The sequence below is a fragment of the Marmota monax genome, unplaced genomic scaffold (genome assembly GCF_021218885.2).
Source record: "Marmota monax isolate L192 unplaced genomic scaffold, Marmota_monax_Labrador192_F-V1.1 WCK01_AAM20220418_F8-fsc00013, whole genome shotgun sequence".
NCBI classification, from domain to species: domain Eukaryota; kingdom Metazoa; phylum Chordata; class Mammalia; order Rodentia; family Sciuridae; genus Marmota; species Marmota monax.
The window spans coordinates 19,092,001-19,115,892 of NW_026692202.1; the positions used below are offsets into that span (position 1 = coordinate 19,092,001).

Genomic DNA, 23,892 nt, shown 5'->3' on the forward strand with positions numbered 1-23,892 from the left:
GATGGTAGTCTAGGTGAGCACACCAGGACTGTGGGGTTTTCTCAGTGGGATATCATCACTGGGGTTCCTTTCTTGCACTCCTAGTCCATTGATACTAATCCGCCTAAGCTCAGTGCTGTGTGCTACTTTCCAGAACCAACCAGCCCCACTTCATTTCACTCTCCATAGTTTTCTTGCATTTTTTCTAAATGGGGTAAAATTTATGTCTGTGAAATTATTATATCAAAACTAGTCCCTTAAAAAAATCTACATGCTATCCTGTCCCCAAGCAACCCTTCCCAGAGCAAATTAATGCAACCAGTTGGCTGTTTTCAAAAGATACCTTCACATGTAACATACATACAGAAGTATGCATATATGTACATGTTTCTTTTCTTCCTTTTTTTTTCAGATAGAGAGTACATTAGATTGTTCTGTATAAGTATATAGAAATCCTGTTCTTTTTAATACATAAATTGAATCCCATTGCTGTTATAGCTATACCTAATTTACCTATGGATGGACATTATGGTTATTTTGAGTCTTTTTGTCAACAGACAAGGTTCTAATGAATTTTCTCTTCCCACAGAGTTTTAAGAGGAAACCTGGGCAGGCTGACAACGAACGCTCCATGGGTGATCACAATGAGCATGTGCATAAAAGGCTGAGAACCGTGGATAACGACAGCCAGGCTGAACAGGAGGCAGCCCAGCCCCAGCCCCAACCTCAGCCCCAACCTCAGCCCCATGCAGAAGACGCAGACGCATATGAGCACATTAAACAAGGACATGACACATACGATGCACAGACGTATGGTATGGTAAAGGAAGGATTTATCCTTTTTCTCTGAGCTCTCTCTGACTGTGTTTCTGCCAAACAAATGAAGAGGGAGAAGAAATAACTTTTTAAACAAGTTCTAATAAATACAGAATAAGATTTTCTCTAATATAGAAATAATTTGGTTTTGGTACCAAGGTGTTATAATGATCAAGGTTTCTAGGTGTAATGTAAGCCTTCTAACTACACTTACAGTCACATCCTTATCTACACTGATTTCAGGGTTTCTTAGTTCTGGAAATTTTGGGGTAGGTTCCTGCAATGGCAGGACCTATGAACTTATGATATGTGTTTTCTCTATGAAGTGAAAAGGACAGCAGGGAGATTTCAGCAGAGAATATCTGTCATTCTGATGTCTTGGTGATTTTTCATCGTTGTATCCCTGATAAATAAACTAGTATGGATAATACCTGCCCATGAGGGTAGTGCAAAAATGACTGTGGTAGGTAACTTTTTACTCTGTCTACACTTTATTTACTTGAACAGAAAGAAGAATGATTATAGAAAACTATATATTTGGTCCAGTTCCTACCATATGCTGCAATTTAGGCAGGTTCCTCCCATACCTTGGGCAGTGAGACACTGCCTATTAGGGAGACCTATTAAGGTCTCTGCCCCTAATAGGGCAAGACCCCACTGTGGATCTTTGTGAATTTACAACTGTAAATGACTTAGGATGGCACACAGCAGACAGAGAATAGATTCCTGCCCTAGTCTAGTCACAGCCTGGAGAAGGGAACACTATTGTAAAACTTGGGCCCAAGAGGGCCCAGCTAAGCTGTTCAGAAGTCTGTCCCCACTTTTTAAAAAAAAAAAAAAAAACAAGCTTTTGCTTTGTGTCAAAAGGGTTTTCTAAGCCTCTGCTGTATGATCATGGAATTCCTCAAATAATCTTATGAGCTAGGATGTTGTGTAGAGAGAGACAAGAGCACTGAACTAAAGAATTAAAAGGAAGTGACCAAGATTACAGTGCTGAGATTCCCATGTTGGTCTTTGTGCCCCCTTTTATACTTTTAACCAACTCTTAATAAACTGCAGTTTATATGCCTATAAGTTTGTAATGGTATATTTCCTTTAGTTGGCCTAACATGCGCTCAAACTTTATTCAGGTTTGTTTACTGATGATAGTAGTCAAAACCAAGTTAAGATACCCTGTTGCTGTGGTCACATGTATAATTGTATGGAAGATAGGTGACAGGCAGCTCTATCAATAGGTCAGTAATAAATCTTAGGCAAAAACAAGTGTCCAAGCCGCATAGTTGGTCAGTAACAGAACCAGCATTAGAATTTTGGAAGCTATAAGTGATAGAATCCATAGCCTATTTGTTTGTACTTCATTATGCAAAAACCTAAGCTTTCTATGTTTACATGCATGCTATTGACAGACGTGGCTAGCAAGGAGCAGCAGCAGTTTGCAGAAGACTCTGGCAAAGATCAGCAAGAGGAGGAAATAGAGGATGCCCTCATGGATACAGAGAAACAGGAGGAACTCCGAACAGCAGACATGGAACAGCTGAAGCCAGAGGAAGTCAAGTCGGGAACCACAACAGTTTCTAGTGAGAATTGCTGGTGACCACACCCTTTCTAAGCTCTCTGACTTGGAGAAATCAGTTCTCTCAGACTGCAGTCTAGACTCGTCTTTTCTGTTTCAAGTTATTCATCCATGGACTAGACTTGCCTATAGTTATTTTACTATATTTTGTTTAGGGCAGAAAGGTACAAGGGTGGAGTAGCAGGATACCATCTTTCAAAAGAGACCCCAACCCAGGTGCAGTAGTGCATACCTGTGATCACAGCACCTTGGAGGGCTGAGGTAGGAGGATTACACATTTAAAGCCAGCCTTGACAATTTAATGAGATTGATTCAAACTTAAAAAAGAAAAAAGGGGTTGTAGCTGAAGGTAAAACGCACCTGAGTTACAATCCCCAGTGCCCACTCTCCCCACCCAAAAAAGAGACCCCAAAGTTTAACAAAATTCTGTTGGTCTTTTTAAAATATATAAAAGAAAACAGAATGGTGTATTTAACACAGTTGTGATAATTAAGTATATTATTATAGAAATGTTTTCAATTATGTTGAAGTATGTATTATCATAAAATAGTAAAAGAAACCAAAATGCATGTGAGAAGGTAACAATTTCCATTTCATAGGTAACCAAGCTTTGTTACCAGATAGTTTGTTTTAAAAAGACAACAGATGCATCAACTTAATTTTATCAACAATGGAATAAATGCAAATTCTAAAGAAGCTGCCAAATTCAAAAGCTTTTTATGATGCTTCATTCCTGGCCTTATGATGGTGTTCGACACTGTACACTACCCTGCCATTACATGACAGTGGGAAAAACAAGCGTTTGTAATTAGATGCCTGGATTCAAATCCATAATTTTACAATGGATTGAGGTATATTTTTAGTTTTGTCTTTGCCTCAATTTCCTCATCTATAAGATGGGGAAAAATGATTTTATTTTAGGTTTTTATTGATTGGATTGAGCACAGGGCTTCATATGTGCTAGGCAAGCAGTCTACCATTGAGCTATACCCCAACCCTTGCTTCAATTTTTAATCACACACAAGGTTTAAAGAATCATTTTTTTTTTAATAAGGTTGTTAAGGTAAACTACAGTTTCTACTGTTTACTCTGTAAAGAATAGCTGACTTCAACAGTAGAGTGGGGAGAGGAAAAATTAGTAAGAATTTGGCAGTGGCTGTCTCAAAATGCAAGAATATTTGGAAATGTTGAGTGAATAAATGAGGTTTGATTTATTGATAGGTAACAGAGCAGGCTCAAGCTTTATGCTAATATGATAAATAAAACTATTCCTTACATTAAAATAGGCCCTGATGAAATGGAAGTAGACGCTCAAACTGTTAAAACAGAGGAACACCAAGACTCCAGGATAGACAGATCCTACAAGGAGAGAGAGAATGAGAAACCAGAGAAAAGCCAAGATTCAACCATTCATACAGCCCATCAGTTTCTTATGGGTATAATTTTCCAGGTACTAAAACTCTGACCAGTTGCTGCTTTAGTAATTGTCAAAATAATTTTAAGTTGCATTTAAATCTTTGTCTTTAGAGCTTTGTGGAACATCTGGTTCATGTCCTTAAAAATTTTTTTAGGAATACTATTGGTGTGAGGAGTGTTCCCTAATAAACAGACGATACTGTTTCAACAGTTAATCCCAGGGTCACAGTGCCCTGACTTGTCCATGATGGTGGGTCTGGTTCTTAGCCTTGGCTCCACATTCCCACTTTACTTATCATCTTTGAGTAAGGAATCTTCAGGACAAGTAGCAGTTCATAATGGTTAAGTAACAAGAATGTTTGACTTATCACCTATATTTAGAAAGAGCCCTTTGAGTTTTTCCCCCCTAACAGTTTGGCTTAATGACAGATTATCTTAAAGACCATTTTTATTATTGATGAGTTAGAGTATTTGGTTTCTGTTTGGCTGTGGTGGATTTACAAATGTTGAACATTTCCTTTATCCATGTTCTCTAAAAGAATCTAGCATCCTCTCATCGTGCCCTTAAGTTTGTTTAGGTTTTGAGTCTCAGGCATTTGACTGTATGCATTGAGTTCTTAAAACAGGGAGGAAGGCAGCCAGTGATAAGGTGGTGGTTCTTACTATTTCTCTTATTCTTTGTTTTTTCCTTTTAGCCCCTTATAAAAGATGTTAATCAGCTAAGACAGGAGATGGAAAGACAACTAGAAACATGGGAGCCACAGGAATCTGGAAACCCAGGAGAAGTAAGCCACTGGGGTTTGTTTCATTTTCTTTGTACTTTTTTTGTAGGGGGTACCAGGGATTGAACTCGGGGGCATTCGACCACTGAACCTCATCCCCATTTTGTATTTTATTTAGAGACAGGGTCTCACTGAGTTGCTTAGTGCCTCACCATTGCTGAGGCTAGCTTTGAACTCATGATCTTTCTGCCTCAGCCTACATTTCTAAAGTCTAGGTCTATTCATTGCTTTCTGGAACTTTGCTACTACATCTGTAGTATTATTAAAACAGAATCTTTTAACTTCTGTTAATGGGTCTGTAGTAGATGTAACAGTGGTTGAAAGCTAGGCAAAAGTCTATGCTGTGCCATTCTGAGAATAGGCACATTCTGAGATCATTGCTAGCTCTGTGTATTAACCAGGAGTGTCATTTTTAGTAACTTTGTATCCTAAATTTCAGTATGTGTATATATTTTAATATTTATTATCATAATACCACATTTGTATGCAGGAAATAATGCACTGCTGAGTGTGTTACCTGAGGGATTTGCACTTATTTGTCACTTTTACTTTGGAACATGGCTCTGAGAACCCATGAATAAGTGGCTAGATCTGCTAGAACAGAATTACTCATTGACATCTGCCTTCTTGTATAAAGGGTTACAGATATGAATAAGGCATTGATTTGGTCATGAATTCCTTGTTTCATTCTTTCTCACCTGGAACTGTGAGTCATATTTTTGGTGGCTGGGGAAAGACAACATTTTTAAACTATAAATAACAACTGGCTGGGGGGAAGCCTTAAAGTGCTTCTGTTAGGAATCAGCTTGCATGAACCTTCCCATCACTTAGCTTCATCATGCTATGACTTGGTTGGCTCTGATAGTCAATGGGTAACTTATATTTGTTGTCATTATCCCAGGAGATGGCTGCAGCTGAGATGTGGCAGAATTATCTGATCTTGACTACACCTCTTTCACAACAGTTATGTGAGCAACTTCGTCTCATATTAGAACCTACTCAGGCAGCCAAATTGAAGTAAGTCTTCACAAATCTTCGTGATGCCTGAAAAGATGAGGGTGTCAGCAGTTCTGCACTCAGCACCAAACCATTTATGGTTTTGGATCATAGGCTGCCACTTTTGCTGTATAGGAACCAGCCTGGTGCTCCTTACCCTGTTTGCTTTTGTGATCTCTGCCACAGGATTTCTGTGATGTTTGGTATGAAGGCAATTTTTCTTTCCCATTACTTTGGATGGAAAACGGGCTGAGCCTTTGGTTTTGTTACTCACCTAGATGTGTCCAAAGAAAAGGAAGAAACCAATCCTTTGTATTCCGTATAAACTTTTTTTTTTTTTCCTATCTTAGCTTTTTTAGAAGGACCTAATTATCACATACATGACCAGCATTCCTAGCTGGTAGTCAGTAGTCACTGTTCATTAGTTCTTAATTTACAGTAATGCCTCATTGTGCCAGGTAACTATTGGTTTTAAGGGATTAGCATGATTTTTGTTCTTAAAAGAAAATTCTGAGTGAAAAGCACTTGTTAACTAGTCTTTGCCCTGCTGTTCGGATAAATTTCATAGAGGAGACTATCGAACAGGAAAGCGACTGAACATGCGGAAGGTCATTCCATACATTGCCAGTCAGTTTCGGAAAGACAAGATTTGGCTCCGAAGGACCAAGCCCAGTAAACGCCAGTATCAGATTTGTTTAGCTATTGATGACTCTTCTAGTATGGTAGACAATCACACCAAACAGGTAAGGAAGAGAAATACATGACAGTTTTACACCAAACCACATTCAGTGGGTTACCCAAATAGCAAAAAGAATGTGATGACTATATTGAGAGTTCAGAAGGGAAATTTCAGGATGTCGCAAATATTTTGATTCCTTGTTTCTTAACCCTGTTGTCTTGCTACAGAGCAAGTAAACTTGACTTCATTTTCCATAAAATGCAATAATTTACTATTAAGCTACTCTCCCAGACTATGTACAACATAAAAGTATCTGAAGCTATTAAGTCTGTATAATATTAGTTTACTGCTGATTTTACTACCCATAAAGATTCCATAGCACACACCCCCAGCCCCCCGCGCAGGAAAAAAAAAATCAATTTATGGATCATGTTTCACAAAATTACTTTTATTAGATGATATCTAGAACAGACCATTTCTACCAGTGTAACGTACTCTGGGTTTCAGCATTTGTGGAACCAAGGAGGGCCTAAGGCCACCAAAGCCTCAGGTTTTGTTATAAACATGGAAATCTTGATGGAAGAAAAGGTTAGAGGCACTAGTTTAGAGGATTTCTTATTCTAAGCCCTTTACTTATTTCACAGCTTGCATTTGAATCATTGGCTGTGATTGGAAGTGCTCTAACGCTTCTGGAAGTGGGTCAGATTGCCGTGTGCAGGTAAGGTTGCCTTTTAATCCCATTGGAAAACCCTTTTCATAACCTTGTCATTTTGATCACATGACAAAATAACTCCCACTGTATTTGGGTTTTTCTCCCCCAAGTTTTGGAGAGACGGTAAAGCTATTACACCCATTCCATGAGCAGTTCAGTGATTACTCCGGGTCCCAGATTCTACGGCTATGCAAATTCCAACAAAAGAAAACCAAGATTGCTCAGGTATGTGGCTGAAGTCTTTCACATAGTTATTCTTAAGCTGATATTGGAGGTGCATAATTTTTAGGAGCTCCCTTCCCCCAATTAGCGTTCAGGATAGGTAAAATTGACAATACAAAATAATCCTAAATTTCAGTCTGTACCACTAGAATAGAACCTTCTTTGACATAAACCAAGGTATGACTTCTTTTACTCAGTTCAGCACCACTGGTTTATCAGTTCCCCATTTTTTGGGTAGTTTGGAACATTTTACAAAAATAAACTTATCATTCTGTACCCTGTCCAGTGGGTCAAGGCCTATTCACTCTCTCATTTAGCCTAAAGAAGAAATGAGATAAAGCCAGTGATTTCCTCAGAATGACAAAACACGGGGGTAATATTTCTGTTCGGCTCTTTTCGTGGGGGTGGCGGGGCATTCATATTATTGACTTCCCTTTGGGTGTCTTCCCAGAACACTAGTGGAGAGACTCACCAGTGATGCATGCACATCTTGCTTATACTTGAATGCCAGGCCACACAAGGTTCATCTGTCTTTTAGGTGGCTAGAAGGGAAAATTTGATTGCCTTTTGGGCCTAGGATCATTATCTGATAATTACTTCAATGTTGTCTAACAATGAAAGGGAGGTTAAGTAGTTTTCTTTTGGAGGCACTAAGATTTAAACCCAGATGCTTGGGCATGCAGGGCAATTGCTGATTCTTTTATGTCTGGTTTAGTTTCTAGAGTCTGTAGCCAACATGTTTGCAGCTGCTCAGCAACTCTCACAAAACATCAGTCCAGGTGAGCTGCATTCTTTGTTAACAAAAAGACTTTTCTGTTTTTATCTCACTGTACTTGTCACCATCTTTTAAAGGTGATTTGGGCACACTCAGCATTGTCATCCTTATTAACATGGACTTTAATTTTAATGTGTTGTTCTACAATGGGAGATATTCTAAATTTGACATTCTCTTAAATACTACTGGGAAATTTAGTCATACTAAAAGCAGCTCAGTATATCTTGTCTTCCTAAGTAAATGATCTAATCAAAGGCCCCTTTTATTTGTGCTCGGGATTCACTCAGATGTTTGGTTTTAATAGTACATGGAATAATTATGGTAGGAAGTTGTTTAAAATGATTTTTATTCTCTTTCTTCTCATGTTCTACAGAAACTGCACAACTTCTCCTAATAGTCTCTGATGGACGAGGTCTTTTTCTTGAGGGCAAAGAAAGGGTCTTGGCAGCAGTTCAGGCTGCCCAGAATGCTAACATCTTTATCATTTTTGTTGTGTTGGACAATCCCAGTTCTCGGGTGAGTAACTACTGAAAGCCTCATTTTTTTAGAGAGAACAGTTTGAAAGGAATTCCTTTATCTGAAATATGGCTTGGGTCACTCCATCATATTGAGAATTCCTGGCATTCACAGCATTCTGTGTACCTTTATGTTTTTTAAATTATTCTTCCTGACAGTGAAAGTTATACATAGAATCTAGTGCAGCTTTTGTCTCTGGAGTTAGCCAGGTTTCTGTTACATAGGAACTGAAAGAACCAAAGGGAGAACACTGGGCACCCTGAAATGCAAGGTTCTCAAGAGAAATGACTGAAAAGATTGCATGTAGAGCGATAATGTCAGAACTGTAAAAAGCTGGGATTACTGGTATGCTTATCTACATATTGATGAATATGTTCTTTGGTCTAGAACTGTAGCATTTTGAAGGTAGCTTTCAAGATATTTTCTCAGGTATTTTTAAAACTGTCTTAAATATGACTCCATCCTCTGGTTCAGAACTGCCCTCGTATACAACAGCTACCTCAGCCTTGATAATGGGCTATGATCAACTTGAAATTGAGGGCAACCTTTGTGTACTCTTCCCTAGGGTAAACACTGTCACATTAAAGCCTTGGTAAAGATTTAATGGGAATTATCTCCATTCTCTACTTGGAATATCATTATAAGGAAAGCATACTTTGTTTACCCCTTCCTCCTTTTTTAGATTTCTTTCTATCTCACCCTTGAGAGTAGTTCTAAAAATCGTCAACAGAAGAGCTATCCAAGGATGCCGATTTATTACTTTTTGTTTCAAATGTCTTGACAGGATTCTATCTTGGACATTAAAGTACCAATATTTAAAGGACCTGGAGAGATGCCTGAAATCCGATCATACATGGAAGAGTTCCCTTTCCCATTCTATATCATCCTTCGAGATGTGAATGCTCTTCCTGAGACACTCAGTGATGCCCTCAGACAGTGGTTTGAGTTGGTGACTGCCTCTGATCACCCTTAGAACAGAAAAGCTGTCCAAAGCGAAACTGTTTGAATCATGGTCAGAATATTGCAAATCTTACCCGATACTCCCTTTTGGATAACTGTTTCTGAAATTATCCCTCTAAAATACATTGTTTTGATTTTTAAAATCCACCCAACGGCTACAAAACATATGAAATCTCCTTAATAAGCCTGGGACAGAGAAGGAACAAACAAAAGCCGCAGGGCTCCCGTCTCATAACTGAGGAGGCTATACCCTCCCTGGATCCAGCTACCTGTTTTCCCCTTGCAGAAACATTTCTTGAGATGCATACAGTTTTATGCAGAGCCTGACCGCACAATAAACATGGTAAGAAAATGCACAAAGAACTCCTCTTAGAAGGTAGGAAGCCCAAGTAATCGACATATATAAGTAAAAATGAAGTGGCTTTTCAGTGTCCTCACATTTGCTGCTTCGGGAGACTATGCAATAACAAAGCTAATTTTCCCTTGATTTCATTCTCAGTGCCATAGTTCTATTTGTTATAGTAATTTATTTTTTCCCTTAATAGTTTAGGAGAAGAATCATTCCTTCCACTGCTTTCAAGCTAGACTGAGCCAGTCTCATTCTGGAAAAGAAATGCTATGTCCACAGAATTAAGCAGCTACATCTACTCCCCCCCCCCCCCCATTAAAATACACCATTGGTTTTTCTTTGGCCAGAAAGCAGTAATGTTTGAATACTTGAAACTGTGAGCTGTATTCTATTTAATGTTCTTTTGTAGGCAACATGCTATGACATAATCATCTCTCTCCATGTCTTTAAGTTACACTGTGAAGTCTGCCACCCTTATAGGTGGTGGTCATTAAACACAGATTGCTTGTTGTTTAACCAAATGTCCTAAAGCATGTATCAAGTTATATCATTTTTTATTCTCGAAAGCTATGCAGTTTATATTCTGAAAGTTATTAAAATAATGCAACATTGTTGAGATATATTGTGATTCCTGTGGATTGAACCCAAGGATTCATCACTGACCTAGCTATAACCTCAGCCCTGCTTAGTGAAACTGTTGTCTTAAAAATGAAGCAACTTAAGCTGATTGGCCTTGAACTTGGCATTCTCCTGCCCAAGTCACTGGTACTACAGATGTATACCATCATCCCTGGCCTAATTTGTGATCAGTGGAATATGACAGACAAATTCAAAATATGTGCTGGAGGACTGGTCTTGTCTGCTGAGCACATTTATACCACGTTAACATGATCCCACAACTTTACTCCCATGTCTATGGGTGAGTTGGCAGAACCACACACTGACTCAAAGATTCTGCTTCATAATGACACACACACACCTCTCCCACTCATACTTCACTGGCCAAAGCCCTCTATGGGACAGGAAGTTTAATATTCCCAGTTGGGTCTGATAGGGAAAGACAGCTGCACTGTTATATTTACCTTTAATCAGTAGGTGTAAGATACAGCTCCCCCACTGCTGTGCTCAAAATGAGCTCTTGGCCCTGGGACAGAAGGAATTCTGGTATCAGGTCCCCAAGAACGCTATTTTCAATACATGGGGAAAGAGCAATATCGCAAACTGATGAGGTATAAGGGTTGTGGACCCAGGATTAGAAGCCTGATAGATTCATGAGCAAGGCATTGAGAGTCTGGGCTACTATTAGGACTTACAGGAGTGACGACAAATGAAACTACCACATGACTGCTGACAGGGCTACTATTTGTGCCATGCCCTGCTACTCCCTCTTCCTTCTCCTACTTTCCATCCCCAAATGCCCAGTCTCCTTGACCAAAAAGGCAAATTCTGACATTTGAGGAATTAGAACACAAATGCTCTATATGCTCTTAATAATCTAAAGACACTTTGCCACCCCTATAACTCAACCATTATCTAAGCAAAAGGCCTGCACAGGGTTCTATCCAGGGGTCCAACAAGGCTACTCTGGTATACTTAATTAACATTGTGGTTCACTTAATGACAGGAATACATTCTGAGAAATGCAGCACTAGTCATTTTCATTGCGTAAGTACATTCCATGTTAAAGAACCAACTAAGACAGCTATCATGTCACTAGGCAATAATGGAATCATCACCATGACTTACTCAGATGTCTGCTGGAACTCTAGTTGGGTGATAAACTCTTCAAATGCAACATGTTCAAAATGTCACTATGATTCTATCACAAATCTGTTCTAAAATTCCCCTTCTGTGTTAACTGCTCCAGCTGCCACTGTTTACAAATGTGGAGTTTGGTCTGTACTTGGGCTTTACTTCCCTTTCTATCTCCATCCAAATCCAAAATTAATAATCTGTCAAGTATAACTCCTGGATATTTATACTATCCTATTTCTCTCCCCCATGCAATTCACTGCAGATTGAGCTCTTAATCTCAATGATAATCTGGACTACTTCAATGATAACTCAAATTTGTCTTTGTTTGCTTCACTTCATTCACTGACAACAACCAAGGATATTTCTAAAATTTCTACTTTTGGGTAAAGTCCCTTCAGTTCTTCCTATTGTGAAGAGGACACTTAGAGTGCCTTACTACAACCTATGAGGTTCTTCCCTGACTCTCCTGTTCATTCCCTCTCTGCAGCCCTACCATTGACCTAGTCACAGAAAATGAAAGGTCTTGCAATCTACCAGTGTTCCATGAGTTGTCTGGAATCTTATCTACTTTGACATTCTGACAACCACCTACCTCAGATAACTCCTCCAGAAAGAATAACCTCCATGGTATGAACTTCCAAGTCTTTGAAGACAGTGTGCCTAGCTTATGACAGTATTACCTGTTTCGAAGATGTTTCTGGAAGCAAAGAAGAGTGTAAAAATGTCTGTTCTCACATATTAACTGGCAACACTATTTTAAAATTCAAACAAGAACCTAAAGAAGATTTGGAGAGAAATTATAGAAAACATCAAGGTCATACTGAACACCAGTAATAGATTCTTGTAAGAATCTATTACAGTGTCCCGTCATAACAAAACATGCCAAAAAAAAATTAAAAAACATACTAGTCCAAGACAACAGCCTAAACAGATCCTCAGACTGTAAATATGTACTATATGGTCAAAAATGCATCACAAAGCCCCAGGAAGATAATTATTTACTAAATGGTGTTAAAATTCTAGCTTAGTGGGGCTGGGATTGTGGCTCAGTGGTAGGGTAGTTGCAAGAATTAAGAAAATAAAATAGTTACAAAGTCTCAGATGGGAAGAGACAAAACAAGCCTCAAAGGAAATAAAATACAAATAGTGTAGATATAAAGCTTAAGGATATAAACCATGAAAAACTAGAATAAAAGTCCTAATCAGCATAAATGTGCCTAAATCATGCACAAAAAACAGTAAAAAAAAAAAAAAAAAAATCTAAAATGGCTAGGAGTATTTAGTTGCCCTAGTACTTGAAAAGCCAGATCTGTAATAAATTGTTATACTGTTCATCTGTTAGGACAAAATTTGAAAAATATACCACTGCAATGTGGTCATGAGGTTATTAGCATCACTCACAATGCCAACTAAACTAAGCTAAGGATTAGACTTCTTGTATGTGCCAGGGCCTCTTAGAACATTGCATATGATACAACTCTGAGGTGGATGCTGTATTTCACTTTACACTTCACAGAAAAGGAAACAGGCCAGGAGAAATAGCCACACACAGCTAGGAAAAGGGAACTCATGGATTCCAACAGGTGACTGACTTGAGTGCTCTGTAAATGGGTTAACTGGTTGTTTTTGGTTGTACAATTATTTAATTCACTATTTGGAAAACACGGCAAAAATGCCACAAACTAAGGATGTGTTATGGGGATAAGAACTAGGAGTAAAAGTTTGAAGTGTAGGAGGATATTCAGTTCCTCCTCGTTATTGACAGGAAGCAAAGGAAAAAAAAACGGCTTAAAATCTCAATGGGACAAACATTTAAAACTCCTGTTACACTGTTACAAATAATCATGATGAAGACCACTACAGGAAAAAACAATGAAAACGAGAAAAACTGCAAGATGCAAATGCTTAAATAAGTAACATTCTAAAATACTAAATATGTTCTTCCCTTCCAAAGGAAAAAACAAAAACCTTAGCTTCCATTAATGAAGCCCGTTGTTGCTGAACTTATTGCCGTTTTCCTTAAAAATAAAATTTAAATAGAGGAAAAAAGTTTGCTGCTGCTGAGGGTCAAACCCAGGGCCTTGTGCATGCAAGGCAAGCACTGTACCAACTGAGCTATATCCCCAGCCCCCACTGATAAATTCTTAAATGCATACGGTGCCAAATGCCTTACCATTCTTATTTCGTTATTACAACCACCTTGTAATACACACACTATTACCCTATTCAAACGATGAGCAAACTCGACTAAGACCGGTTAAATACCTAGCCCAGGCTACAGACCTAATAAACTTCAAACTCCTGGGCTTCCCTCCCAAACGCCTGACTTTCGGGGTAGGAACACAAATCCACAAGCGTCTCCCAGGAAACGGAGCTCGCTCCGCCCCCTGACCATTCCCTCACTTCCGTCCTGCGCACTGAGACTCCAAGAGGAACGCATTCTATTTCTGAGATGGCCGCTTCCCGGTTGCCTCCAGCAACGCTGACGCTAAAGCAGGTACCGATGTTCTCTCTTACTCAGGTCAACACGTAATGGTATGAGCTGCTCGATTTTCCACTTTCCCCACCCGGACTACAGTATCTCTCAGGCCAACCGGAGCGGGTCCGCGGGGTTCTGACGCTGCACGCGCACGCCAGTGATTGGCCCCAGGGGTTGGAGGCGGGGCTTCCCCCAAGGGTTGGGGAGGGAGCAAACGGGTAGGCGCTTCCTTTTCAGGGACCGCAGAAAAGCTCGCTCTGTTGGTAGTACCGAGCCATGGTTAAGGGGGGGAAAAAAATTCCGAAAGAATTTGGACAACTGCATTAAATTTAGAAAAAGTGCTATTAATGTTACAGTTTAGGTACCCGGAAACCCTTTTTATACCCATAAAGGTGGTCAACTCTTGATTTTTAAAGGTTCTTAAGTTTTACAAATGACCCACGTGAACCTATTGCCGTTTTCCTTAAAAATAAAATTAAAATAGAGAATAAAAAGTTTTTCTTTGCTGTCTTCAAAATTGAGAACCTGGGGTCGTGGCTGTGGCTTAGTGGTAGAACGTTTGCCTAGCACGTGTGAGGCACTGGGTTCGATCCTCAGCACCACATAAAAATAAAGGTATTGTGCCCATCTGCAACTAAGAAAAAAATTTTTTAAATTGAAAACTAAAAAGACATCGTCTGGTTACAGCTGGTTTGCCAAAGTAAAACTGGCTATCATAATTGTCATTTCTCCCCCCACGTACAGTTCATGAGAAGGCAACAAGTTCTCATGCTCTACAGAAGGATTTTGCGAGCAATTCAGCAAGTATCAAACGATTCTGATCGCAAGTACCTGAAGGACTGGGCAAGGGAAGAATTCAAAAGAAACAAAAGTGCCACTGAAGAGGTGAGAATAGATCATGGTGAGGGCAGTCCCAGACTTTTGTATTAAGTGACCAGTTTTATTAAAAGTTTAGCAGGCATTTTGGAATATAAATGTCACCAAGATGGTATATCTTGATCATTGCTTATAGTGGTACTAATTTTCCAAATTATACTTTAAAATATCTGTATCTATACAGTTGCGCACCTGGTTTTTATGCTGTACCACATAGCTTTTAATTTTCCTAATATTCAACAGTTCCCAGTAATGACAGTTTGTTTTTTGGGTTTTTTTGTTTTGTTATTTGGAGAATCTTTTTGTATGGTGCCAACTCACAGCCTTGTGCATGCTAAGCTCACGCTCCACCACTGAACTACATTCCCAGCCCACCACTATAGATAGGTTCTTGAACTTAACAAAATGGTGAGATTGTACCTTGTTTAACCAGGATAAGTGATCATCAGATTTCCCTTTTTTCTACAGGATGCAATCCAGATGATGATTACTCAAGGCACTATGCAGCTAAAGGAGTTAGAAAAAACACTTGCTTTAGCAAAATCTTAACTATAGCATTATTCTGAAGGATCTTCAAATCTCCGTGTAATTTGTTGAGCTTAGGCTTAACAACGGACAGCTCAAAGCCAAGTCAAACTGTATGTACAGTACTTGAGCAAAATATCAAGATAGAAATGTTGTGTTATAGAGAGCAGAGAAAATCACATTGAAGTGATTGCCTCAGGACTGAAAAATACACTTGAGTTTTGAAAATGTTTCTGGATGTGTCTGCAGTTATTTAAGAAGCAAACCCCATTCTAACATGCCAGTTAATACATGAATAAGCTCAACACACTCATAAGGAAAGTGCAAATCAAAAACCTAATGACAGCGCACTTCATTTCCACTACTGTAGCTATAATTAAAAAGGGAAATAACAAATGTCAAACATGTGGAGAACTTGGAACACTCCCACATTTCAGGTGGGAATGTAAACTATCTGCAGCCACTTTAGTAAAACAGACCATCCCCCTCCTCAAACCATAACATGGAGTTAACATATGATTTAGCAGTTCTCCTAGATCATAATCAAGAGAATGAAACCGTGCACCTATAAGAAATATTACATGAGGGCACATAGCAGCACTAATGATGATAGCCAAGAAGTAGGAAAACAAATATTTATCAGTTAATATATAAAATTTAGTATTTTCATACAAGATATTATTTGGCAATAAAAAGAAATGAAGGACTGATTCATAACATACATAGGTGAACTTTGATAACATTGTTAAAGAAGCCAGTCACAAAAAATTGTATCATACGGATTTGTTTATATGAAATGTCCAGGTTGTTCTGCCTAGGGCCATGGGTAAAATGGAAAAGTAGCTGGTGAATGGGTGTGATATTTCTTTGGGGGTTTATGAAAATGTCCTACAGTTAGATTATGGTGCTAGTTGTACAACTCTGAATAAACTATGAATATGCTCAAATGCATTCTAAATATACAGTATATGAATCAGATCTCAAGCTGTTAAATAGCATTAGATGCAGGACTAGAGACATACTAACCCCAGGAGATACTCTGGAATTTTCTTGAAAAAATCCTTCTGTATAAACCTTCAAGATTGTTGGGGTATGTTCTTCAGATGTGTCATAGTTTGGTAGTCAAAGAACTCTCTAAAAAGACCACTGGGAATCTGGATCTTTGTTGAAAAGAAAAAGAAAAAGAATTTATTGAACACACTGAAACACCAAGAAGAGGAAAGATTTTAGGCAACTTCTGGATGAAATGTCCATAATTGCCTTTTAACATCCTCACAGAAGGACATAAATCATTAAGGAATATCCTTGGTGCATTAGATTCTTCTCCTGTAACAGGAAAAATTTAAGAAACAAATATATTATAGGCTGAGGATATAGCTCAGTGATAGAGTGCTTACTTAGCATGCCCAAGGCCCTAAGTTTAATCTCCTTCACTAAAAGAGAACTATATCCCCAAAGTTGACTTCAGGACACTTTTGAAAGAGGTTTAGTTTATAACATACAATTAATTTAGTGAAAGACGCTGGAATTGCCAGTCTACAAACTGAAGTCCTCCGTTCAACAGAACAAAACTAAGAAGTGAATCAAAAATATGACCAGCACCTGAAAGATGTAGACAGAATTTCACCAGATGATGCCAGTATTGGACTGTATGCCAGAAGAGAGATGTAAACTAATGGTACATATCTTGCCAAGGTCCACCCCCACCTCCTGGAGCTTCAGAGTCCACAAAATATTTCTGAATACCCTTCCACAGAGGTAACCTACTGATTCAAAAAGCTTGCCTGAGCCAATAGGTTTATCAACCTGTTGCAAAACCATCTGATATACAAAAGCATTTGTGAAGAGTTTCTGTACAGAGAACAAATTGGAAATAATTTGTGTGACATGGTTGATATACATAGCAGATATAGGCAGTCTCTAATCCTGGAAATTTTTAAAAGTCACACAGTGTTAAAGTCTGACTTTTGATGATACTCTTCCTAAAGATGTGCATGCAGAATACTTTTAAAGAACACTTGTGGTTTAAATTTGCAAATTGGAAATTAATATTAGACTCCAAGAAAATCTGTGGTTTGGGGGTTTTGGCAGTACTCGGCATTGAATCCAGGGACTCTCTGCCAATGAGTTCCATCCCCAGGCTGTTGTATTTTGATAGTCTCACCAGGTTGCCCAGGCTGGCCTTCAACTTGTAATCCTTCTGCCTTAGCCTACCAAGTCACTGGGATTACAGATGTGTACCACCACTCTGGTTTAATTTTATATTAAAGCAGATAAAACAACTGGAAATTGAATTCTTATTTTCCAGAGGCCAAGATTAACTAACATCCATCCTTTTACTTACCTTTATCTCTAAAGAACAGTTCTTTTCCTTTGTGCACTTAAGTCCTTTATCCCATCTGTATTATTGGCCAACTCTTGCTGTTTAGCCTAAGAGGAAATTCACTTAGCAGTTTCTTCTCAAGTGTGAAACCACAAAAATTTTGGCCAGAATAGAATTGCTGGTGACACATCATAAAGTGATCTTTATCAGTATTCTGGATAAACCTTTCTGGGTGTCTTCTATAAACTGTACTTCTGTGTGAAGATTAAATTTTCCTTCCTAAATTTTAAGAAGTTTGAATTGGGCAGGGTTGTGCACACCTGTAATCCCAGTTATTCAGGAAGTTAAGGCAGGAGGATCATGAGTTCAAAGCCAGCTTCAGCAATGGCAAAGTGCTAAGCAACTCAGTGAGACCCTGTCTCTAGGTAAAATACAAAATAGGGCTGGGGATGTGGCTCAGTGGTTGAGTACTTGAGTTCAATCCCCAGTACCAAAAAGAAAAAAGGCCAGCCAGGGCAAGATGGTGAGATCTTGTCTCAAAGTTTAAAAATTCAAAAAGGCTGAGAGTGTACTTCAGTGGTATAATGCTTGCCTAGTATGTGTGAGACCCTGGATTCAACCCCCAATGGGGAGATGGGGGAGGTTTAAGTATTTAACCTATAATAAACCAATCCTATTTGAAAAGTTAAAGTACAAAAGCTTTGTAACATAAGTGGTTAAGGCCATTTTGTAAGTTTGCCCTTATAAATTAAATTCATGGCACAAGCATTGCTATGTGTATGCCTGTAGACACACAAGTGACTTTCCAGTAACTGAGGAAAGCAAAACATATTCTCTGCTGTGTGAATTATTGCAGTCAAGCCAGCAGACACTCTTGGGAGAGGCAGAGACCCATCCCCTCCTATCTCTATTATAAAATAGCTTAAAAGAAAAGCAAAGCAGCCCAAACCTACCTTTTAAAAAACGAATTGTGTAGAAATTCCCAAAGAGGATCAAAAACACATTATCATTGGAAAACTAAAATCACCACAGGTTATTTCCTTGCTTGAATCAGGCTTTTAGGAAATTAGGATTAAATTTGCTATTTTGTTTACTGAGTAAATCCATGTATATTACCGTCTTTTGCCTAATGTATTTAAGTTAATACACACTTGAGTGTTTCCCCTTAAAAATCACAAGTTTTATAATAAAAGTTCCTCTAAAAGGTCATTGTTTTTTAAACTGGTCTGTCTTTTAAATTTTATGACTGGCTATTACAATCTTAATTTCACATGAAGAAATGTATTTAACTTTTAGGAACAGTTTATCAAAAGGTGTAACAGCTTGGTTTGCATGTTATGTAATTCTACAGATGTTTTATTCTTCCCCTTTGTTCACTATTTTCCAAATGGTCAACAGTTGTTTTAAACACTTAAGATTACATAGAGAAATCTTAACATGTAGTTTCGTTTTGATGCAGTATAGCTGATCTCGACTTTAAAGCAGATATAATTGCTCTAATTTATCCTTTTATAGACACAAGGTAAAGTGTGGCTAGGTAAAGGCACTCTTTCAAGAATCATAAAATTAGTCAATCACAACAAATGACAATAAAGGTAGTCACGCTTTTCATTTTTTTAAATAAGGAGTTTAGGATCTATAGAAGTAAAAACTATGTTTAACGCTTGGAGGAGACAAATTCAAGATGATAAAAATATTAAGGAGAAGACAACCTGCCTCTCAAGTATGTCAACATATGACTCAAGAAAGGATATTGACATGAAACACCACTTCCTTTATTTTGGGCTCCCAAAATCAAAAGTGAGATTAAAACTAATATATTAACATGTTTAATCTATTAGATATTTAGTATACTAAATGCAGTAATGCACTAACAAACTTTAAGAACTACTATTATATAACTTTTCTGTTTTAAATCATTTTTTCCCATAGTGACTGAAAGTTTTAACCTTAGTTTGAAACATAACACTTTATAGCCTGTCATGTAGGTTAACAGTTCCTTCTTTGGAACAAAATACAGTTGAGGTATTTATTCATTTTAGCAGATAGCATGGAGGGAATTTTTTTTAAGTACACACCAGATCTGCATTTAAGTTTTTGTCAAGGTTAAGGAACAAAAATAGGCCTAACTCAGTGAAAGAAAAGCGCCATTGCACTGATGATGTCATCCCTGTGGGTTTTAGAGGCTGACTGGTCTATTGGCTTGGGAGAGGCAGAGACCCATCCCTCCTGTCTCTATTATAAAACAGCTTAAAAGAAAAGAAAAGCAGCCCAAACCTACCTTTTAAAAAACAAATTGTGTAGAAAGTCCCAAAGAGGATCAAAAAAACATTGTCATTGGAAAACTAAAATCACCACAGGTTATTTCCTTGCTTGAATCAGGCTTCCTTGCCTCCCTTGATTTTCTTCCACAACAGTGTCATCTGCCAGCTAGATCCAGCCAGATTAGATCCACTTGACCCTTCTCATTCCTCCCTAGACTAACTACAAACAAAAATACCCAGTTCACAGTGATAAGTTGCCTGCTTCTGATGGGTAGGAGGAATATAATGGAAACACTTCCTCCCATCAAGGCATTCTATGGTCTAGACAGACTTGATAGATCAATTTTTTTTCAGCGTTTATCAACAAGGATACCTTTTAATAGGAAGTGTGTGTGTGTGTGTGTGTGTGTGTGTGTGTGTGTGTGTGTGTTGCTGGGGATGGAATCCAGGGCCTTGTGCGTATGAGGCAAGCACTCTACCAACTCAGCTATATCCCCAGCCCTGATAGGATATATTTTTATGAGAGAATGCCTCCTGTTTGGAGCATAATTTCTTGAGCTGTTCAGGACTTCATCTCTGCTTTGAGTGTTAGGCAATTCCCAGTATATGGGTGTATATGGAGGAATGAATAGTGATATCTTGTTGCAAATAGATTTAGAAAACTGAAGGTACCATCTAGCTGTACAAGTCTGATTCTGCATTAGAAACAAATAGGGAATTGAGAGGAGAGCCTTCCTAGGAATAGTCCACAGGAATCCGGGGGCTGCAGGGAAGAACTGCAGACAAGCTCTCACACACAGGAAATCAGCTTGGAATAATATCCAGTTCATTCTGTATTCGGGTTACATAACAGTGGCACATATCTACTGAATTACTTTTTTTTTTTTTTTAAAGGAATGTTTATATCCTTGGAATGTCACTCTAAGGGGAAAAAAAATAAAAGTTTCCCCCCACCACCACTAGAGTGTTCCATGCTAAAAAGTCACTATCTTCTTTTTGGCTCAATGAGCAACATTTTATTCACAATTATGGCCAACAGTTACCAGGTTCCTATGGTTATAGAAATGAAGTTTCAATGCACATGAAGAATTTTGAGGAGATGCATATAATCCCACATTCCCAGGGACACAGCTTGGAAGAGAGCTGAATCCAAAGTTTCAACATAACCAGGCTACTTTTACAACTTTATTTCTGTGTTTATATTTCATTATGTAGCAAAAGTAAAGTCTTCAGGGCTCCATGAAGCTAGGGAGTAGTGGTGTCTAAATCTAGTTACTGAATTATTTGCCTTCACATTATCACTGCAAAACAATAGAAAGTATCTGAGGTTCTTCAATGACAGAACTCAATTCAAAATGAAATACTTTCAAAAATTTTTCTTATTCCTACAAAATGTACACCAAAAATCTCAAATTCAGAAAGGTACTCTAAGGTAACTGGGTTTTATCATGTATAGGTTGAAGTTTCCAATAATTGTTATAGGAATGGTTTTTTCCATTAATCAGCTGACTGATTAATCAACCGTTTTGGCTGAAAATACAAAAAAATGATCAAATGATATGAACTTTACTCATTCAAGTTCATTATTAAACATTCTCAATGCTATTAGCCAATTACTGAGTATTTAAATAAACTCTTTTCAAGGAATTTTAAGATATATCAGATCTTATGACACCATGAAAATCTCTTCCCACAAAATCCTCAAAATCTGATAAATTTTCACCTAGTTAAAACATCAACATTTTGGGAATTACAAATTTGAGAAAGGAGGTTTTGCACATCACAGAGTTACAACTCTTACATAAAAGACACTCCTTTCTAGGCACAGCAGGTGGTTGACATTTATATGAATGACTACTTGAGTTCATAAGAGTTTGTTTTTTTTCTTCCACTTTTGAACTTTAGGGTTTAGGTTTACACATCATTCCATTTCTTAGTGGGGCTGAATTAATCTGAGCTTTTGAACTTCAAATGAACCTGGACTGAGGTTTAGAGTTTATAATGTAACATGACACTAAGCAAGCTCCCCTGGTTTCAGGTTAATTGTTGAAGACTTCATATCTTCAGGGCATAGGAAGCATATGTCTGGCACACTTCAGAAATTATTGGGTTTTTGTTTTTTTTTTAAAGGCAAGTCTGCTATGTGCACAAAAATCAACTCCATAGGCATAGCTATTCCGTTGTTGCAAAACTGGAAATTCTCAAGAATCCTCTCTTGTTCTACCTTCCAGGTCCTAACTTTCTTTCTGCACTTTAGTCCTTAGTTTAGCAAGTTCCTCTTCTAAACTTTTTATGTGTTCCTTCAGTGTGGCCTTATCTTGCTGGGCTTTCTGATTGGCTTGGCTTCGTGCTTCTTCAATCTTCCTCTCATACCATTTTTCCATCTGGGTAGAAACAGCTTCAAAAAAATACTGGGTAAGCTCCAGGGCTTGGGAGGTGTCTCGAATGTGGGGGGCAGTCAGTTCACTGCCTACAGCTGGTTGCTGCTGCCCACAGTGGGTGCTAGGTGCTGGTTGCTGGGCTCGATGCCTCATCTGCCCACTTTTCCCAGACTTCTTGGTTTGAGTGCCTCTGTTGACGCAAGGCCCAGCCTGCTGATCACATCTGGCTGCCTCATTCAGGGGTAGCAGTGCTGTCTGGACCTTGGCATTCCTCAGCCGGGAGCCTGCACGGTCAGAGGAAGATAGCTCCTGCTGGAGTCTCTGAGCAACAGTGGAATTGAGGGCCTTTTCCTTGGGCCTGACCACCTGAGAGGAGCTGTCAGAAGCTGCTGCTGGACCTGCAGTCACCACTGATTGATCCACACCTGGTTTCAGAAGGAAAGAAACATCAGAGCAAACCCACATTCAACAGACGCATGGCAGTGTGACAGCATCTGTTTGAGAGTCCTGGAAATCCTGAAACCACAAGTCTTCTCAGTCCACACCCATCACATGCAACTTCTCTGTGGTTTTGTTTTCATGTTTTTGTCCCTCCCTTCCACCTGTCTCCCCTGATTATTAGTTTGGCTTATGAGGACTTTTGTGGATTCTCGACAGCCACAATGGTGGCATCCAGTTTTAAAATTTGCTGGCCTTGCCTTTAGCATCTTCTCAATCTACCCAAGAATGCTCTGGGTCTCATTTCCTGATGCCTAATGATGACAGTTCACTAAGCATCTCAGAACAGAAAGGGCATTTTCTATGAGAATATTCCCCTTCTCCAATTTCTGGGCCATAAAATCAAAGTACCAGTTCCTTAGCCCAAGTTCCAATTCCAAAACTGGTCCTCTTCCCAAAATCTCCATAATAAGCTCCATGACTAATCCTGGAATAAAAAATTTGCCCATGATATTTCCTAGTATGTCCGCACAAAGACAAAACCACAGTCCCAGACATGACTGTGGTAACACAAAACATTGGGCTTCCCAAAGGCCCCCCCAGTGAGGCCTAGTTACCAGACACTGAGTGACCTCAAAATTTTTATTGAGTATTACACTATTTAATGTAAAGGTGTTTTGCTTGGAGCACCTATTATCTATTACCTGAGGCAAGTTCAACACATGAACTACTGTTTAATAAGGCTTTGTATAGTTGGACAGAGGCAACAAAATAAAAAAAGTCAAGGAGAAGAAATGGGGAAAAGGCACAAAGGACAAGGAAGAGAGACCTGCTAAGGAGACAGATGGTCATCCATCACCCTTCTATTTGGGGTCCATTCTGACCCCATTCCACATTGTACCTAATACACTGTTATTCCTGATCAATAACTCTTCCATTCCTTCATTCAAATAATGTTTGGGTACTAAAATAAGACCACTTGATTACTTTCTCAAAACTGAGCATGTAGTTGTGAGCAAAACATGGTCCTTTCCCCTAAAGAGCTAATCATGCAACCTGGTGTTTTCTATAGCCCT

At 38.7% G+C, this 23,892-nt stretch overlaps 3 protein-coding genes across 11 annotated transcripts in view; 2 read left to right on the forward strand and 1 right to left on the reverse strand.

The window, feature by feature from the left end:
- Positions 1-10,395, forward strand: part of Mdn1 (midasin AAA ATPase 1) — a 148,840-nt gene extending 138,445 nt beyond the window's left edge. The window contains exons 92-102 of one of the 2 annotated variants that reach the window (XM_046431427.2): positions 569-794; positions 2,202-2,372; positions 3,655-3,818; positions 4,480-4,569; positions 5,468-5,583; positions 6,131-6,305; positions 6,886-6,959; positions 7,064-7,178; positions 7,891-7,954; positions 8,324-8,466; positions 9,251-10,395. In XM_046431427.2, coding sequence (XP_046287383.1) covers positions 569-794; positions 2,202-2,372; positions 3,655-3,818; positions 4,480-4,569; positions 5,468-5,583; positions 6,131-6,305; positions 6,886-6,959; positions 7,064-7,178; positions 7,891-7,954; positions 8,324-8,466; positions 9,251-9,439 — 1,527 coding nt within the window. In that variant the 3' untranslated portion in view covers positions 9,440-10,395. Of the gene's footprint in view, positions 1-568; positions 800-2,201; positions 2,373-3,654; positions 3,819-4,479; positions 4,570-5,467; positions 5,584-6,130; positions 6,306-6,885; positions 6,960-7,063; positions 7,179-7,890; positions 7,955-8,323; positions 8,467-9,250 lie in introns of those variants that run through there. The other variant, XR_009225852.1, reaches the window with a different exon arrangement.
- Positions 10,396-13,897: 3,502 nt separating this feature from the next.
- Lyrm2 (LYR motif containing 2) lies at positions 13,898-15,640 on the forward strand. The gene is made up of 3 exons (XM_046431447.2): positions 13,898-14,027; positions 14,754-14,894; positions 15,354-15,640. Exons 1-3 carry the CDS (start codon positions 13,983-13,985, stop codon positions 15,432-15,434), a joined length of 267 nt encoding a protein of 88 aa, XP_046287403.1. The 5' UTR covers positions 13,898-13,982; the 3' UTR covers positions 15,435-15,640.
- Positions 15,641-16,045: 405 nt separating this feature from the next.
- Ankrd6 (ankyrin repeat domain 6) overlaps positions 16,046-23,892 on the reverse strand; it is a 190,412-nt gene continuing 182,565 nt past the window's right edge. For all 8 annotated transcript variants that reach the window (XM_058575704.1, XM_046431472.2, XM_046431461.2 and 5 more), the window contains one exon: positions 16,046-22,803. In XM_058575704.1, coding sequence (XP_058431687.1) covers positions 22,232-22,803 — 572 coding nt within the window. In that variant the 3' untranslated portion in view covers positions 16,046-22,231. The remainder of the gene's footprint in view (positions 22,804-23,892) is intronic.